The sequence below is a fragment of the Podarcis tiliguerta genome (assembly GCF_965153285.1).
Source record: "Podarcis tiliguerta genome assembly, chromosome: 10".
In the NCBI taxonomy this organism is placed as follows: Eukaryota; Metazoa; Chordata; class Lepidosauria; order Squamata; family Lacertidae; genus Podarcis; species Podarcis tiliguerta.
This window is the reverse complement of record NC_139543.1, coordinates 72,953,851-72,972,983: the sequence shown is the minus strand read 5'-3', so window position 1 is coordinate 72,972,983 and position 19,133 is coordinate 72,953,851. Positions and strand designations below refer to the sequence as shown.

At 54.1% G+C, this 19,133-nt stretch overlaps 2 protein-coding genes across 2 annotated transcripts in view; one reads left to right on the top strand and one right to left on the bottom strand.

Moving 5' to 3' along the window:
- The window catches only part of PRRT4 (proline rich transmembrane protein 4), a gene marked incomplete at its 5' end in the record, with an annotated part of 31,368 nt that extends 19,307 nt beyond the window's left edge, over positions 1–12,061 (top strand). Inside the window, 2 exons of the mRNA XM_083401903.1 lie at positions 1,966–2,064; positions 9,669–12,061. Of these exons, the coding sequence (XP_083258029.1) occupies positions 1,966–2,064; positions 9,669–11,500 (1,931 nt within the window). The 3' untranslated portion in view covers positions 11,501–12,061. The remainder of the gene's footprint in view (positions 1–1,965; positions 2,065–9,668) is intronic.
- LOC310659125 (adenylate kinase 8-like) lies at positions 3,376–5,000 on the bottom strand. Its single transcript, XM_083402264.1, has one exon. The coding sequence runs from the start codon at positions 4,924–4,926 to the stop codon at positions 3,487–3,489; it is 1,440 nt and encodes a 479-aa protein (XP_083258390.1). The 5' UTR covers positions 4,927–5,000; the 3' UTR covers positions 3,376–3,486.
- Positions 12,062–19,133: the final 7,072 nt, after the last annotated feature.

Here is a 19,133-nt window from a genome sequence, read left to right as displayed (position 1 = left end):
ATTTAGGGGGGAAATCCATCCAATAAACATTAGATGATCCCCAGGGCTAGCTGGCTAAATTAGTCCTATTTGGGCCAGTGAGGAGACCAGGGGAGAATTAGCTGTGGGGTCTCAGAGCGGGTAATCTTCATAAAAAGGGCAGGGGGAGGGAATAAAAGATCAGGCTAAGTTCAAATTGAAAGCCAGGCAGAATAGCTCTGCCTTACAGGCCCTGTGGAAGGAAGTTAAATCCTGCAGGGCCCTGGTCTCATGGGACAGAGCATTCCACCAGGTTGGAGCCATCACTGAGAAGGCCCTGGCCCTGGTGGAGGATAATCTGACGTCCTTAGGGCCTGGGACCTCTAAACTATGATGGAGTCACAAATAGTACAATTCAATCAAAATTGCATGCACCAAATTAAAACAAGTAGTCAAATAATATCACAGAGGCAAACAAGGCTTTCAACTGAATTTTCTGTTTAAAAATTGTGAAATATACTTGTGACTAATATTCTTATTAGCCGCATTTTCCCTGTGATTGTTTAGAGTTTGTCTATTTTTGCAATCCAGGGGATTTCCTTTGTTACACCTTGGGAGGGATAGGGCAGGAGGCCGGGAGGGACATCTTCCTCTTCCTCCTCCTCCTCCTCCTCCTCCTCCTAAGGCCGTGCCACCCTCTGGACTGGCTGCTAAGGGGGCAGGGCAGGTGGGGGCTGGCTGGGTTCCAATAGGGAGGTTGGTGGGACAGCAAGCAGCCTCCATTGAGTTGGCACAGAATGACGCTGAACCCTGGAAGATCCCAGGGAAACAAAAGCAGGGCAGATATCGACTCGCACCTTCCAGTGGTTTGCAGCAGCTGGTCTGCAGAAGCGTCACAGCCTCCGGCTGAGGAGGGCACAGCATGGCCATCCTGGCTAGGATCCCTTGACAGCCGTTGGCCATGCCAGGCTCTACCTGAAGCCGCTGCTCCCTCTCCAGCTCGGCTGTGTGGCACAGCCATCTTTGCCCAGGCCTGCCGTGGCGCAGCGGGCAAGAAGCAAGGCCTCTCTCGCGATGGAGCCAGGCAGAGTAGAGAAGCATCTCCTCCGTGGCCAGACAAAGGGGATTCCTTAGGGATTCTTCAGCCATGATTCCTGCATTGTAGTGGGTTGGACTAGATGAGTCTTGGGGGTCCCTTCCAACACCACAGTTCTGTATTAAACAAAAATCTGGCCTTATTCCCTTATGGGGAACACAAGAGCCCATATAGAGTCCTTTGTAGGTTCTCCATCGGTCAGAGAAAAGAACAGAGGCCAACCAGAGAATATCGAGAAGCAAAGCAGCTTGTAAGCTTGATCTTTATTGAACTGTTGCAACAGGGTGCTCCCTCACATGCAGGAGGAGGACCCAGAACCAAGGTGTGTCCGCCCTTATATAGACATTTTAAATTGCCTGCCCTGGAGCTCAAGACCACCCCCAGAAACATCATATCTACATCACTGAAAAGGTGGTCTACAACAGAAATCTGAGTGCGTTGTTTACCTCCTGTTTGGCAGGTTACCTGTTAATGCTTACTTGATTGGATACCCTGCGGAGCCTGGCCAGTCTTTTGTAATGATAAATACTTAGTTCCTGAATCCAGGTCACAGGCTGACCCTATTCATACACAGACATAGCCTTAAGGCAGGATTTGTGAAGAAAAAGACAATGGGGAGGCTTTTCCATTTTCCTTCGACCTTGCAGAGAAATATTTGAGGTCAATTTGGGAGGGACAAAATGGTTTCAGGACTTTTTCTGCGGGGTTTCAGACATGTGGTTTATGTATGCAGTTATGAACGTTTATCTTTTATATATAAGACCTTACAGTTTTTTATTTCACTTCTAAGCTGCTTCGCAAGTGTCTGGGAGGGTCTGGCATTGGTCTAGGTGCCCGATGGCCTCGTGGCGGGACGGAGAGAGGGGAGCAGCGCCCCCGAGCCCCTCTCAATTCTCTGCTTCTCTCCTCAGGCCTATTTGGATCCACGCTGCCGCCAGAGCCTCCCGAGTGGAACGTCACAGGCAGCCCCGGGGAGCAACCTGGGGGCTCCTACCCAACCCCAGAGCAAGGTGAGAGTGTCAGAGAGGCAGGCGAGGGAAGATGGGAGGGAGGGAGGAAGAGTTGGTCCCAAGATGCTCACCTGAACTCCAGGCTCCAAAGGATGGAGGGGCTCGCAGGAGCTTGGTCGATCCGTGGCCAGGATTGCTGCAGGATGAGGGCTGGCCCGGGGGTTAAGAACCTACTTAGAGCCTGCTGGATGAGGCCAATGGCCCACCTCGTCCAGCATCCTCCCCCCACAGTGGATGAATTGTTGACTGTGGGAAACCCACAAGCAGGATCCAAGCAGGAGAGCAACTCTCCCCTCCTGAAATGGTTTTCAGAAGCACTGCCCCCTCCGGCTGTCCAGAGCAGAGCAGAGCCAAAATCTGACTCACAGCCAGAATCTTTCTAATCCCCTTTTCAAGCCATCCAGCTTGGTGGCCATCGCTGCCTCCTGCTGGAGGGAGTTCCATAGTTTAACAGATGTGAACTTTTAGAGCAGATCACTACAAGACATGTCTCCGGAAAATTTTACACATCACTTGGGAGGATAGGCGAACTAATGCCAGTGTAGTGGAAGAAGCAAAGATCACCAGTGTTGAAGCAATGATTCTTCAACGTCAACTTCGTTGGACTGGTCATGTTGGGCGGATGCCTGATTCTCGGCTTCCAAAGCAACTCCTCTATTGCAAACCTAAAAATGGAAAGCGTAATGCTGGCGGTCAACAAAAGAGGTTTAAAGACTGTCTCAAGGCAAATCTTTAAAAATGAAGTATAAACACCGACAACTGGGAAACACTGGCCTGCGAGCACTCCAGTTGGAGAACAGCCTTGACCAAAGGTGTCATGTGCTTTGAAGACACTCGAATTCAGGACGCAAGGGAGAAACGTGTTAAGAGGAAGGCACACTTGGCAAACCCTCACCAGGATTAACTCCCGCCCGGAAACCTGTGCCCCACTCAGTGGTGGAGGAAGGGGGCAAGGGGAGTGCACCGCTCCGGCACCATCGGGGATGGGGGTATCAATGTGGTCGACCCCCCCCAGACACTCATCACGCACCCCCCATGCACCGGGCACCCGGGATGCGCACCAGCCATGCTCCCGTTTGCTCTCTGCTCCTGGTGCTGGAGCATGCAGCTTCACCACTGGTCCCACTGTGGAAGGACGTGTGGATCCAGAGTTGGCCTCCACAGTCACTTACGGACTCATTGTTAAAACCGTGTTTATGGAAGACAATCTTACTTAGCTATGAGGGATTGCGGGAGAAGGAGAAGGGAGAATACCCTGGAGCCCAGGAAGCCACAGACACATGTTTAAATGAAACAGAAACAAGGTCCAGCTCGAAGCCAAAATACTTTTATTCTCTTAACTCTACAAATATCGATCTCTCCCCTGCCCCGCTGAGCCTCCCCGGCTGCTCTCTCCCACGGTGCAAGACTTGCTGGCATCGCTCACCTCCTCTGGACGGGCAGCGGCTTGACCAGGAAGCTCTCAATGTGCTCAAAAATGGTGTAGGGGTCCTGGTCCGCGTTCAGGAAGATGGCTTCCTCGTAGTAGTCCTCCAGCTCCGTCACCTGCCGGTTGTAGATGTCGGCCTTCTTCTCCACCAGGCTGGGGGCATCCTTGGGGTTCCGCCGCAGGCGCTGGTGCACATCCTCGTCGGCCGGAGGCTTGAAGATGGTGTGGTACCTCTCCCCCGAGACGGGGTCGGTGGCCCGCTGGCAGATGCGCTGCAAGGCCACCTCGGTGGGCAGGTTGAGGAAGAAGACCCGGTTGGGCTCGAAGCCCGTGTGCTTGAAGAGGTCCGCCTGGTCCACGTCGCGGGGGAAGCCGTGCAGCACCCAGCCGTTGGTCAGGCAGTCCTGCTCCGACAGCCGGTCCTTGAGGACGCTCAGAGCGATGCTGTCTCTGACGGGGTAGCCGCTCTCAAAGAAGGGCTTGATGAGCTCGCCCACCGCCGTCTTGGCCGCCACCTTTTCCCGCAGCAAGTCGCCAAAGAAGATGTTGACCAGCCCGTACTTCTGGGCCAGCAGAGCCGCCTGCAGGCTCTTGCCGCAGCCGGGTGGACCTAGGAGCAGCACTCGGGGGCTGAAGGGGGCGTCCGAGCGCGGGCGGCTCTGGACGAAATTTAGGACCTGGGCAAAGACGTCCACGCAGGGCTGGTCGGCGTTGATGGCCTTGTGGCACCCCTCGTACGCCTGGATGATGCCGGGCAGGTTGCGGTGGCTCTCCAGGAGGCGCCTGGCCGTGGCTGGTGCCGAAACGCCCTCTGGCCTCACCAGGCGCTTCTGGACGGCAAAGTCGACCGGCCAGTCGAAGGTGGTGTGGTAGACCTCCTGGGTGAGCGGGTCCAGCAGCTTGCCCAGGTTCCTCTCCATTAGCACGGTGTCCGGAGCAGAGAGGACCACCACGTGCCGGGGGGCGATGCCCGTGGACTGCAGCACCAGAGCCTGGCTCCTCGTCTCGGGGAAGCCGTCCAGCACCCAGCCCAGCTTGATGCAGTCCACGTCGTTCAAGCGCTCCTCCAAGAGGGCGGCCCACAGATCATTGGGGATCTGCTTCTTTTGATCCCGCAAGGCCATGGCCTCGCTGGATCTCTTGAGAAGCTTGCTGCGCATGAGGTCCTGGGGACAGAGGTACGTGGCGCTCAGGTGCTTGCAGATCCAGCGGGAGATGGTCGTCTTCCCAGAGGCTGGAGGCCCCACGACGAAGATCTTGGGCACCTCGTCGTTGTCCCTCTTCAGGTGGGCGATCATGAAGTCAATGGGGTCCTCGGGCTGATACACCAGGAGGTCCTCCATCAGGCTCTGCATCAGCTGGAAGATGTTGTGTTTCTCGGCGTAGACGGCCATCGCCGGAGGGACTTGGTGGGGCTTGGTCGTGACGTCCATCTCTCCCTGCTGGCGCCACTGGAGCAGAAAGCCAGGTTCTCAAGCAGGTGTTGTGTTCCGAGGTCGCCCAGCAGCGACTGGTGACATCACCATTCGTAAAAGCGGAACACGGAACAACGCACAGCCCTCGGAGCGCAGAGCCATCCTGAGCGCAGCCTGGCTGCTGCTTTTATTGATTAGGAGCGAGTAGCAATTAAAGCTCTGGTTTTCCCAGTAGTGATGTATGGAGGTGAGAGCTGGACCATAAAGAAGGCTGATCGCCGAAGAATTGACGCTTTTGAATTATGGTGCTGGAGGAAACTCTTGAGAGTCCCATGGACTGCAAGAAGATCCAACTGATCCATTCTGAAGGAAATCAGCCCTGAGTGCTCACTGGAAGGACAGATCCTGAAGCTGAGGCTCCAAGACTTTGGCCGCCTCATGAGAAGAGAAGACTCCCTGGAAAAGACCCTGATGTTGGGAAAGATGGAGGGCACAAGGAGAAGGGGACGACAGAGGATGAGGTGGTGGGACAGTGTTCTCGAAGCTACCAGCATGAGTTTGACCAAACTGTGGGAGGCAGTGGAAGACAGGAGTGCCTGGCGTGCTCTGGTCCAGGGGGGCACGAAGAGGCAGATACGACTAAATGACTCAACAACAACAGAGTAGCAATTTATCGTACTTGCTGAGCATGGATGCCTGTTTAGTTTTTAGTTGCTGATATTCCGTGAGTTGTTTTCATTAAAAATATTTTGTTAAAGCCTTTTCATAATACAGTAAGAGAAATTCCTCTAAGTAAAAACAAAAGCAAGGAGAGAAAGAGAAAACACCAAAGGAAAACCCCCAAAATTGCAGAAGACAAATGTACCGGTACATAACAGAAATTGTTCAAGATATTCACTCTAGAATGGCACCCAACTGATCTACTTTCTAGTAGGCAATATTTACCGAAGTGGATTGATTCATTTCCCTTTTCACACAAAAAGTCCAAAAGGAGGGGTTATGTTGTTGTTGAATGTCAGCAATACAGTCATACCTCAGGTTACAGACGCTTCAGGTTGCGCGTTTTCGGGATACAGACACGCTGAAACCCGGAAGTACTGGAACGGGTTACTTCCAGGTTTCGGCATTCGCACATGAGCAGAAGCACTAAATTGCGCTTTGCGCATGCGCAGAAGCACTGAATCCCAACCCGCGCATGTGCAGATGCGCCGCTGCGGGTTGCGGACACTGCGGGTTGTGAACGTGCCTCCCACACAGATCACATTCGCAACCCGAGCGTCCACTGTAGTTTTTCCCTCCAGTAACTTCAACAACCATTCCTCCATATTAAACAGTAATAAATCTTTCCATCTTTGTGCACACAAGACTCTCTGCATTTCCATTTCCTGTTGTATTTGCCACAGCTTTCCATCTTGATTTTTGGGGGGAAAGGCTCTTCCATTAATGCTTCTCCCATTCTGTTTCCAAGAAAAGCTCCAGAGGCTTGACAGCTTTCCCCTCCAAATTCACTCCAAATTTTTCACCGAGTCCTCCTCCTTTCTTTCTCAACTTTCTCTATCTCTGCTGGCTCACGGTGTCTTTTCATATAGCCCTCCATGGAACACCTGTGTGAAGGACTTCTAAAAAAATAAGAAACCCGGGAGCTGTAGTTTGCTAAGGTTGCTGGGAACTGGAAAGTCCTCAAGGGATGGACTACAGTTCCCATGATTCTTGTGGGGAGGGGGGATGTGCTTTAAAGAGATGGTATTTGTTGTTGGTCCAGTAAGAGCAGGAGCCTGGAGCTCAGTGAGCAGGACTGAGAATGGGGTGTTTGCTCTGGCTTCCTGTGTGCTTAGGAGAGGCCCAGCGCCTCTGCAAACAGCACCCAGCGGGGGCCTCTGTTGCTCCAGACAAGGCATCCCACCTCCTGGCTGACCTCCCATCTCAGCTCCCTTGAAAAGGGCTGCATTGCAGGAGACTTTGTGCAAATATCAGAAGTATCCCAGGACCACTGATTCAGGGGGTCGACCCAGTCCCTTCTGCCAGGTCAGTTGGGGTGGGTTTACTCAGCCTGCAGAGGGGCTGATTCTCCAGTTGTCCTTGCCCACCTGCAACAGCTCCCCCCCCCACATGCTCCCCCCCCCCATGTTTCAGGCCAAATGGGAATCCTTTCTTCCTGTCTGAATTCCTTCCCAATAATCCTTCCCTTTGAGCCCTTAAAGGGTCTCTTCAAATGCAAATCTTCAAAACGAGCCATCAGTATGGAAGAAGCAAAGATCACCCCTGTGGAAGCGAAGATACTTCGTTGGACTGGTCGTGTTGTGCGGATGCCTGATTATCGTCTGCCGAAACAACTACTTAAAAACTTAAAAATGGAAAGCATAATGCTGGTGGTCAACAAAAGAGGTTTAAAGACTGTCTCAAGGCAAATCTAAAAAAAATGTATAAACACTGATTGGCCTGCGAGTGCTCCAGTTGGAGAGCAGCCTTTATCAAAGGTGTCCTGGGCTTTGAAGACACTTGAACTCGGGACACAAGGGAGAAACGTGCTAAGAGGAAGGCACGCTTGGCAAATCCACACCGGGATCAACTCCCGCCCGGAAACCAATGTCCCCACTGTGGAAGGATGTGCGGATCCAGAACTGGCACCCATAGTCACTTACGGACTCACTGTTAAGATAGTGTTACCAGACGTTCCCAGTTCCCGGGGACAATCCCCGGATTTGCAAATCTGTCTGCGGACAAATTCTGTCCCCGCATTGTCCCCAGATTTGCAAATCTGTCCCCGGAAAATGTGGCAGCAGCAGCCTCAGCAGCCCGGAGCCAGCCTGGTAGCGCAGTTGGCTCTGGCTGGCTCCAAGAGCTGCTCACTGCCCTGGCGCCCACCATTTTTCCTCACCGAAACTTCCCATATGATGTGTCTTGTGTGCAACACATCCTATGGTGACATCTGGCAAGGAAAAATGGTGGGTGCCACAGCAGTGAGCAGCGAGCAGCTCTTGAAGACAGCCAGAGCCAACTGTGCTCCCAGGCTGGCTCTGGGCTGCTGACTGCCGCTGCCACTGCCGCCACTGCCAAAGGGGAACTGGGGACGTCCGGTGGTACAGATCTCCTGCCCCCTTCCCCCTTTGTTTTCTTTTTCTTTTCTTTTTTAAGAGAAGAGTTTGGATTTGATATCCCTCTTTATCACTACCCGAAGGAGTCTCAAAGCGGCTAACATTCTCCTTTCCCTTCCTCCCCCACAACAAACACTCTGTGAGGTGAGTGGGGCTGAGAGACTTCAGAGAAGTGTGACTAGCCCAAGGTCACCCAGCAGCTGCATGTGGAGGAGCGGAGACGCGAACCCGGTTCACCAGATTACGAGTCCACCGCTCTTAACGGCTACACCACACTGGCTCTCCTTTCCCCCTTTGTTTTGACTGATCAGAGGAGGCACAGGAGGCGCGGCCAGCCGGCCATTGCCCAGTTGTTGTTTTTTTAAAAAAACTGCACATTTATGTTTCCCAGTGGTGCGAAAGAAGGGCTTTGCACCTTGCCTGGCAGAAAGACCGTGCGCCTTGCACCCTTCCTGGGCAATGGGCACCCGCCTATGACTCCTGAGTCTCTCCCAATCTGTCAAAACAAAGGGGGAAGGGGGCAGATCATTGGGGAAGGCTCAGGATATGCATGTGTGCTTGGGCCCAGAGTCTTTTACCTCTCCATCCCCACTACTGACTCATCATAACCATATGTTAAGATCGTGTTCATGGAAGACCATCTTCCTTGGCTACGAGGGATTGAAGAAGAAGAAGAAGAAGAAGAAGAAGAATGGAGGAGAAGAAGGGAGAAGCTGCCAGCTGCCTCTGTGCCCTTGGAAAGAGAGGCATGAAAAGCAAGGAGGGGCAATATTTTTGAGAGGTGCACAGGGAGGGAGTCCCGGAGAGCACAAGCAGTTTTACACCTTCAGTGCTTACCTGATTCTGTCTTATACATCTTAACAAGTCTGCTTGGAGTTAAATACCACCTGTGAATCATTTTCAGGTAGTTCTCCTTCAAAGAATAACATGCTGTAAATTTCAAGTCACTTTTCCAGAGTTTTTCCCAGAGGTTAAAATCTATATCGTGTCCTGTATCTCTTGCCCGGTGTGTCACTGAGGCTTTAAGAAGCTCGTCTTTTGTTTCCCAATCTAATAACAGATTGTACATTGTAGACAAAAGTTTTTATTTGTTTTGCAGAAGCTCTTTTTCAAATTGTAAGCTTTAGTCCAAAAAACAATTTTTCCTATCAATTTTAAACATTTCATGTAACTGGTGAGATTGTAACAAATCCATAACATGGCTCCTTACATTTTCCATTGATTTCGGTTTGGGTCCCCACCCCCCACCCCCCATAAAATGCAGCAATTCCTTGTAAGTTGCCCATGGTCTATCCATATTAACTCTCTTAATAGTAATGGCCTCGATAGGAGATAGTGTTTTCCTTTCCAGCAGATCTTTATATTTCGCCCAAACTTTATACAGATTCTTCCTAAGGATATGGATCATAAAACTTTTTATAAATTTTTGGCTTCCCATACCAACGACATTCATGCCAGCCGACCTTCTAAGTCCAGGATGTCTGCATTATCCAATATAATCCACTCTTTTAACTAACACAAACAGGCTGTCTCATAATACATTTGCAGGTCTGGCAGTTTCCTTCCATCTTTTGGGTGGGATCCAAGATGGGGCTTTCAGGGACTTGCTCCCGGCGAACAAACCAACCTCTCAGTCCGCCCCCTTTTCTCCTTCTCCCCCCATAGGTTCCGAATCCAGCAGCCTCTCTGCATCTCCGGGCAGCGAAGGGGCTTTCGTGGCTCTGCCAGGCTGCCCACCTGACCTCCTGAATGACTGCGGTTCACCGCTGCCCGACCCCGGCTCACCCCCGGCCTCCTCGCTGCTCTCGCCAGCCCTGCCCCTCTTTGTGCCGCTGCACGCCGACTGGGATGTGGCCCTGGCTGAGTGGGGCCTGGCCTGGGAGGCTCATGTCTATGGGGCAGGCTCCCTCTTTGCCCTCCTGGCCCTCCTCTCCCTGCTGGGCCTCCTGGGCCTCCCTTGCCGCTGCCCTGCCGGCTGCAAAACCCTGGCGCTGCTGCAGCTGCTGCTGCTGGGGGCTGGCGGTGGGCGAGCCGCCCTCCTCCTGGGCGACGCCTGTGGGCACCTCGAGCTGCTGCCCGCCTTTGCCCTGCGGCTGCTCCACGACCTGGCACTGCCCTGCCTGACCTCGGCCCTGGCCGCCACCCTGCTGCTGCTTTCGCGCCGCGCCCGCCTGGAGCACTCCTCGCCCTCCGGCCTGCGCCACCCTTGCCTGCTGGCTGCCCTGGTCCTGCTGCACTTCTCAGTGGCCACGGGGGCCGTTCTGGCCACTGACCTCCTCCACCAGCTGCCCTTCCTGCTCCTGGCTTCGCGAGGCGCCTTCGCCCTCCTGGCTGCCCTGCTCTCCGTCTCCTTCCTCATCTTCCACTGCAGGGCGCGAGCCGAGGCCGCACAGATCTACGACCTCAAGAGTGCCACGCAGCCAGCCTGCCGCTGCCCCTTCGCCGACACCCGCCAGTGGAGGCAGGCTGCCCACACCGCCCTCCCGGCCGCCTTCTTTGGGCTGCTGAGCGCCAGCCTGCACACCTACGCCATCCTGCATGCCCTGGGCTACGGCCTGCGCCCCCAGCTCTTTGGGCCCTGGCCCTGGTGGGGGCTGCAGCTGGCCTGCCGCATCTGCGAGGCAGGCATGGGGCTGCCCTTGGCCTTCCTGGGGCTGTACGCCACCTTCTGCTGCTCTCCGGCCGGCGGGCCGCCCTGCTGCGCCCGCTGCTGCTGCCTCTCTGCGGACCCCGCTGCTGCCAAGGCCCAGCTCCTGCCCAACAACTTCCAGTGGGCATTGTCTCAGCACGAGAAGCTGGTGGTCTGCGACACCATCGCCCGCAGCGAGTCCGACTACCTCCCGCTCTACGCCCTGCCTGCCGGGGAGGCCGACGACGCCAAAGCCGTCTCCGTGCTCAGCGTGGCCGTGGAGGCTGGCGACCCCACGGCAGATTTCCAGCCCCCCTCGCCCATCGACCTCCGGCGCAGCATCGACGAAGCTCTCTGCAGCGAGGGGCTCTTCCTCCGGGACGGGGGCTCTCCCTACGCCCCCTCCAGCACCCTGTCGCTCAGCCTGGCCCGGGAGCGGTCTGCAGAGAGCGAGCTCTACCGCACGGCCTCCTGCCTGGAGCTGGTGCCTGCCCGGTCCTGGGGGGCCGGCGGGGAGGGGGCCAGCGGAGCCACCACCGCCGCCTCCTCGTCCCCGGAGCCTTGGGGGGGCGGCGAGGGCGGCAGCAGCACCTGCTCCACCTGCCCCTACAGACACTCCACGGACGACACCTCTCTCGTGCTCAGCTCCAGCCCCGGGAAAAGCCCCCCGCGGGTCTCGCCGGCCTGTGGGAGCCCCCCGCCTCCAGGCCGCCAGAGCTGGCCCCAGGCTCCCGTCTCCCAAGAATCCCTGGTGTCGTCGTCTTCGGGGCCCCGGGGGCCACACGCAGCCCTCCTGCAGGAGGAGTTCATGGACGTGTGCCGCCAAATTGACGCCCTCAGTGTCAGCAGCGACACCATAGACTTGTAGGCGTGCTGGGCGGAGGGAGGGGAGGCTGACCTTTGACCCCCCCAAAAAAGGCACATGCAATTCTCAGCGGGAGCTGCAGTGGGGCAGGTGCCTTGCCACTCCCCCCCCCCCCGTCGCCGACTTTGCATGGGTCAGGAATCGTGGTGCGGCTGAGCGTGGGGGGCTGCTCTTGTCTGCTCTGCTCCCCCCACCCCCAAGGGGAGGGAAAGACAAACGGACATCCCTGCTGGGGCACAGCCATATGCAATGCCCCCCCTGCCCCCAACCTGTGTCCTCCTCTGGTCTGCTGAGGCCCCAGTGTTAGAAAAGAGCCTGCCCCACATTCCCCCCTCTCCGGACTTGCTTTCCCGTCCCCTAAGGGTGGGGGCTGCCCTCCAGCAAGAGTTTGTTCCCTTTAGTAGCGCTGAAAGAGGATGTCTTGCCTTGTTCCGTGGTGTCGTCGACTAAGAAGAAAAGGAAGCAGGTGAGGACCCCCCCCTCCTCACCAGGGCTGGGGGAGGGAGCAGGGGAAGCGAGAGAGAGAGTTTTAACCTTTATTTATCAATAAAAGAGTTTTATGGAGACACGTGTCTGGGTTTCCTCTTTGGGAAGCGCAGCGGAGATTCACCTGCGAGTTCTGCGTTGCAAGGGGTTGGGATAGATGACCCTGTGGGCCCCATCCGATGGGACTGTGGTTCTGTGCCGCCTGGTCCCCCACTGCTACCCCTCTTATAGCAAACAGAGGCAGCTGCCTTCTGCTGAGCTAGACCTTTGGGCCTCTCTAGCTTGGTTCTTCCCGCACTGACCGGCAGAGGCTCCCCAGGGTTTTGCTCCAGCCCTGCCTGGAGCCAGAGTCGCACCCAGACTCCCTTGCACCCTTGGGAAGGAGCTGTGCCAGCACCTCCAGAGGCAGGAGAGACCATGGACCAGAAACCCAAAAATGTTTGCTTTCTGTCCCCTTTGTTATTAGAGGCTTCTCCCCACACACTTCCGCTGCACTTTTCTGCTTGTGTGGTGGCACCTCAGTAAAACCACTTCTGACTGTTTGTAGCAGAGTTTTCCCCGGAGGCAGAGGACAAGAACAGGAGTCATACTCAGACTCACAGTCAAGAGCTTCTTTATTGCTTGACTGGCAGCACAAGCATCTCTGTTCCTATTACAGTGGTACCTCTGGATATGAACAGGATCTGTTCCGGAGCCCCGTTCACAAACAGAAGCAAACGTATCTAGCGACAGCACGTCTGCGCACTTTGGGCCACTTCTGTGCATGTGCATGATGTCATTTTGAGTGTCCGCACATGCACAAGCAGCGAAACACGGAAGTAACGCGCTCCGTTACTTCCGGGTTGCCGCGGAGCGCAACTCAAACGTGCTCAACCTGAAGCTCATTCAACCCGAGGTATGACTGTATATACAAGCTACAGTGGTACCTCGGGTTACAGACGCTTCAGGTTACAGACTTCACTAACCCAGAAATAGTACTTCAGGTTAAGAACTTTGCTTCAGGATGTGAACAGAAATGGCGCGGCGGCAGCAGGAGGCCCCATTAGCTAAAGTGGTGCTTCAGGTTAAGAACAGTTTCAGGTTAAGAACAGACCTCCAGAATGAATTAAGTACTTAACCCGAGGTACCACTGTACAGTATTTACATTCCATCTTTATCTTTCCAGCACGGTATACTCTCAGTCCAGTAATTAACAATCCTGACACAGCAAAACTCATAGTATCAGCAGCACACGTTGTCTTACTTCCAACCTTGTTGTCAGCGTGTGTGCTGACAGTGCGTGTGTGTGTGGAAATTGTAGCCTGCAACTTTCTCCCTTTATGTGCACCTCCAGCTGACAACCAATCAAGTCTAGAGTGCCACTCCTACACACTAAAGAAAACTCTGGAACCCTCTTTAAAGCTTCCAGGAACTTTTATCTGTTTCTTAAAGAAAGTTTTCATAACATTTGTGACTTCTGCCATGGACATCAAGATGGTCTCTGCTCCTTCTTCTCTTCTTCCTCCTCCTCTGGTCCCTCGGTCTGCCAGCCGCTTTCCATTCTGTCTCCCTTCCTGTTCCCTCCTCTCGCAAGTCCCTCCCCTCCCAACAACCTCTCCATTTTTCTTCCAATTATTATTATTATTATTTATTTGTACCCCACCCATCTGGCTGGGTTTCCCCAGCCACTCAGGGTGGCTTCCAACATAGACTAAAAATACATTAAAATGTTACACATTAAAAGCTTCCCTAAACAGGGCTGCCTTCAGATGTCTTCTAAACATTAGATAGTTGTTTATTCCTTTGACATCTGATGGGAAGTTGTTCCACAGGGCGGGTGCCACCACCAAGAAGGCCCTCTGCCTGGTTCCCTGTAACTTCACTTCTCACAGTGAGGGAACCGCCAGAAGGTCCTCAGCGCTGGTGTCTGGGCTGAACGATGGAGGTGAAGACACTCCTTCAGGGATACAGGACAGAGGCAGTTTAGGGCCCCACTGAGCCCCACTGGGGAGGGGGCCCTGCAGGGCTGTTGTGACGGCCCACACCAGTGACTGGATTCCTCCGCAGAGGCGCACACCTCTCCCAGCCGCCCAGGACAGCAGAGGAGCGGTCCAAGGAGCGCACAGGTAGGCGGACAGGTGCCTAGCCCCACCCTACCCCCCAAAATGCCACAGAGGAAAATAGGATGTGCATCTTTCCGGGACAGGCTCCCATGTGAGTCACATGACTTGCACAAGAGGGCGTCCCCCCAGATGGGGACCACACTCTTATCACAGGAGCCAGGTGACTTGTGTAAGAGCACGCTCCCCTCCCCAACAAAATGGGCATCTTTTGGGATCGTGCTCTTGTGGGATCATCTGGGATCCAACCGGAAGCCAGTATGGCTTCGGTAATTCTGGGATGTCCCGCTTGAAGTGGAACAGTTGAAGGGTATGGCCACCGCGAGCCTGCCTAGAGAGGTGAGGATTTCGCACATGCACCCTGGGCCTGCTGTGGACTCCCAGCTGTCCATGGAGGCGCAGGTCAGTTCTGTGTCCAGGGCAGCTGTCTCCCAGCTCCATCTGGTACGCAGGATGAGACCCTCCCTGCCCACAGACTGTCTCGCCAGAGTGGTGCATGATCTAGTTTTCTCCCGCTTGGACTACTGCCATGCGCTCTACATGGGGCTAACTTTGAAAGTGACTCGGAAACTACAACTAATCCAGAATGCAGCAGCTAGACTGGGGACTGGGAGCAGCCACCGAGACCACATAACACCGGTCTTGAAAGACCTACATTGGCTCCCAGTACGTTTCCGAGCACAATTCAAAGTGTCAGTGCTGACCTTGAAAGCCCTAAACGGCCTCAGCCCAGTATATCTGAAGGAGCATCTCCACCTCCATCGTTCTGCCCGGACACTGAGGTCCAGCGCTGAGGGCCTTCTAGCGGCTCCCTCGCTGTGAGAAGCCAAGTTACAGGAACCAGGCAGAGGGCCTTCTCGGTGGTGGCGCCCGCCCTGTGAAAAGCCCTCCCACCAGATGTCAAAGAGAAAAATAACTACCAAACTTTCAGAAGACATCTGAAGGCAGCCCTGTTTAGGGAAGCTTTTAATGTTTAATAGGTTATTGTATTTTAGTGTTTTGTTGGAAGCTGCCCAGAGTGGCTGGGGAAACCCAACCAGATGGGCGGGGTATAAATTTATTATTATTATTATTATTATTATTATTATTATTATTGGCAGGGGACAGCCTGGTCGACCCCTAGTTATGCCTCTGCCAGGAGCCAACGGGAATTGAACCCACGACGTTTAGCACAGAACACAGCCTCTCTGACGCCGTCTCTCTGCCTCCCCTGTGTGGAACCCGGAGGCATTGCAGAGGGAGGGTCTAGATGGCCCCCAGGGTCCCTTCCAAGGCTGCTGCTCTCTGATCCTAAGGAAAGTGGTCCTTTCTGAGCTGTGGCTTCCCAGCCTGCCCTCCCCTTCCTGCAGTTCAGCTGTGCCAAACCCTGCTGGGGGTCCCTGCCCTTCTCCCTGCAAACAGACCCCCCCTCGCTCCCCCTTGCATGCCTCTCCCCCCTCCCCTGGCTCCAGACAGTATGACTGATGCCCATCGATCTCTCTCTGCACACCCAGCTTTTCTCTCTTTTCGCAACATAATTTTTTATTACATTCTTCCAAGCCTTTTCACAGTCGTCTTCATCCCAAATAACGACATTGCTTCATAAATTGACTTCCGCAGTGTATTCTACCCAAACCCTTTCTATGGCATTTTATCTTTATCCAGTGCAGGAGGTTTCTCCATTTACCGTTATTTTAACATTTTTCCCCCGCTGCCTTCATCATGAATCCTGTGGCCGCAATTTCATTTGACTAGAGTGTGTTTTTCAAGCAGTCCACAAAAGGCCTTCTTCTATCAAAAGCAGCTCATTCCGATCTCTCCGTTTCGCTGCCAGCCTTGCCATTTCTGCACAGTCCAGGGCACACACACACGGCTCCAACTGGTGTGACTGGCGCCCATCGATCTCTCGCTGCACACCCGGCTTTTCCACTCTGGGTCAGTCAGGCGCAGGAAAGGCCTCTTTTCCCCAGGCTGCAGAAAACTGGGTTGCTCCGCCTGCTTGCATCGAATGGCGAGTGAAATTGGGGCCGAGCCGTGTGGCCGCACCCTGACCCTGCGCCCGGACAGTCAGATAAGCTCAGTGCAGAACTGAGCTCCTGCTGAAGAAGGGAGGGAGCATGTGCAGAGGGCCCTTTGCAGGAAGAACGGAAGCTGCCTTTGTTGTTGTCTAGTTGTTTAGTCGTGTCTGCCTCTTCGTGACCCCCTGGACCAGAGCACGCCAGGCACTCCTGTCTTCCACTGCCTTCAGTTTGGTCAAACTCATGCTGGTAGCTTTGAGAACACTGTCCCACCATCTCGTCCTCTGTCGTCCCCTTCTCCTTGTGCCCTCCATCTTTCCCAACATCAGGGTCTTTTCCAGGGAGTCTTCTCTTCTCAAGAGGTGGCCAAAGTCTTGGAGCCTCAGCTTCAGGATCTGTCCTTCCAGGGAGCACTCAGGGTTGATTTCCTTCAGAATGGAGAGGTTTGATCTTCTTGCAGTCCATGGGACTCTCCAGAGTCTCCTCCAGCACCAGAATTCAAAAGCATCCATTCTTCAGCGATCAGCTTTCCTTATGGTCCAGCTCTCACTTCCATACATCACTACTGGGAAAACCAGAGCTTTAACTAGACGGACCTTTTTTAGCAAGGTGATGTCTCTGCTTTTTAAGATGCTGTCTAGGTTTGTCATTGCTTTTCTCTCAAGAAGCAGGCATCTTTTAATTTCGTGACTGCTCATACTGGCTCAAATCACCTAGTTCAAGACTGCCTGCACTGACTGGCAGCAGCTCGCTTGGGTTTAACGAAGGCGAAACTCCCAGCCGTGCCTGGAGGTGCTGGGAATTGAACCCAGTATCTTCTGCATGCAATGCTCTACCCACTGAGCGATTGATTCCCTGGCCTGCCAGTCAGAGCCATCTTTCCTATTGGGCTTAGTGGTGCTTTGCACCAGGGCGCCTGCCTCTCAGGGGTGCCCCAGCCAGTGGGGGAGCTGTGCGGCTTTGCCGGCGGCCTCCCCTTTCCCTGCATGCCCGCCAGCTGTGCCCCATCAACCATATGCAGATGATATGGATGATACCCGGCTCTTCCTCTCTTTCAAATCGGAACCAGTGAAGGCGGTGCAGGACTTGCCCCCCCCCCCCCCGAGCCCTTGGGCTGCCACAGAAGCTCTCCTGCCATACCACACTCACTGCTTGGTGCGAATGTTTTTGTTTTGGAGACAGAGAGGACCATAAATCTCAGCTCCAAAGGCAGAGATGGCTTAAAAGAGGATTAGACACATTTCTGAAGGATAAAAGCTATTGAAGGTTCCTTCTTCTTCTTTGGCGATCAATTGTAGCCGAGTAAGATGGTCTTCCATGAACACGGTTTTAACAATGAGTCCGTAAGTGACTGTGGAGCAGTGGCATAGTGTGGGTTGTCAGCACCCGGGGCAAGGCAAGTAATTTGCGCCCCGCCCCCGCTGCACTGTCCCTCCCCCAGATAGTCCCTCGCTCTCTCTCCGCACCGCACCGCACCGCACGCCTGGAACCCTCCCCTCCACAGTGGGCCGCGACCCAGCGGCTCGGATCGGATTCGCACAGCCAGCACTGCAGTGAGAGAGAGTGAGTGAGCCAGGTAGGGGCAGAGAGCTGCGAGTGCGAGCGCGCCCCCCCCCAGATGTTGCGCCCGGTGCGGCCGGCCCCCCCTGCACCCCCCACGCTACGCCACTGCTGTGGAGGCCAATTCTGGATCCACACGTCCTTCCACAGTGGGGACATAGGTTTCTGGGCAGGAGTTGATCCCGGTGTGGTTTTGACAAACGTGCCTTCCTCTTAGCACAAAACAAAATAAAAACATTCCTTCCAGTAGCACCTTAGAGACCAACTAAGTTTGTTCTTGGTATGAGCTTTCGTGTGCATGCACACTTCTTCAGATACTGTGGTACCTCAGGTTACAGACACTTCAGGGTACATACGCTTCAGGTTACAGACTCCGCTAACCCAGAAATAGACCTTGGGTTAAGAACTTTGCTTCAGGATGAGAACAGAAATATTGTGGTGGTGGTGCGGCGACAGCGGGAGGCCCCATTAGCTAAAGTGGTACCTCAGGTTAAGAACAGTTTCAGGTTAAGAATGGACCTCCGGAATGAATTAAGTTCTTAACCTGAGGTACCACTGTATTATGAAACCGCATACCAATAACAAACTTAGTTGGTCTCTAAGGTGTTACTGGAAGGAATGTTTTTATTTTGTTTTGACTATGGCAGACCAACACGGCTACCCACCTGCAACTTCCTCTTAGCACGTTTCTCCATTGTATCCTGAGTTCAAACGTCTTCAAAGCCCATGACACCTTTGGTCAAGGCTGTTCTCCAGTTGGAGCTCTCGCAGGCCAGTTCTTCCCAGTTGTCAGTGTTCGTGCTACATTATTAAAAATTTGCCTTGAGAAAGTCTTTATGCATTATGCTTTCCATTTTTAAGTTCAGAATAGAGTAGTTGCTTTGGAAGACAATATCAGGTGTCCACACAACATGACCATGACCACAACATGAAGGCTCCAAGGCAGGATGATGAAGAAGAAGAGTTTGGATTTGATATCCCGCCTTTCACTCCCTTTAAGGAGTCTCAAAGCGGCTCACATTCTCCTTTCCCTTCCTTCCCCACAACAAACACTCTGTGAGGTGAGTGGGGCTGAGAGACTTCAAGGAAGTGTGACTGGCCCAAGGTCACCCAGCAGCTGCATGTGGAGGAGCGGAGACGCGAACCCGGTTCCCCAGATTACGAGTCCACCGCTCTTAACCACTACACCACACTGGCTCTGCTCTGCCCTCCACAGTCAGAGGCAGCGATGCTTCTGAATGCCAGCAGCTGGACACCGCAGGAGGAGGAGAAATGCTATCGTGATCGGATCCTGCTTGCAGGTTTCCCTTAGCGCGCATCTGCTTGGCCCCTGTGAGAATAGGAGGCTGGACAGGATGGCCCACAGCCTGATCCTGCAGGCTCTGGGGGTTCTTATTGTTTCCACACTATTGCCACCTATGGGCTTGTTAACAGAGAAATCTGAGGGACAAAAAACAAGGACACCAGCCAGGAATAGCAGAGCAAACAGCAGCC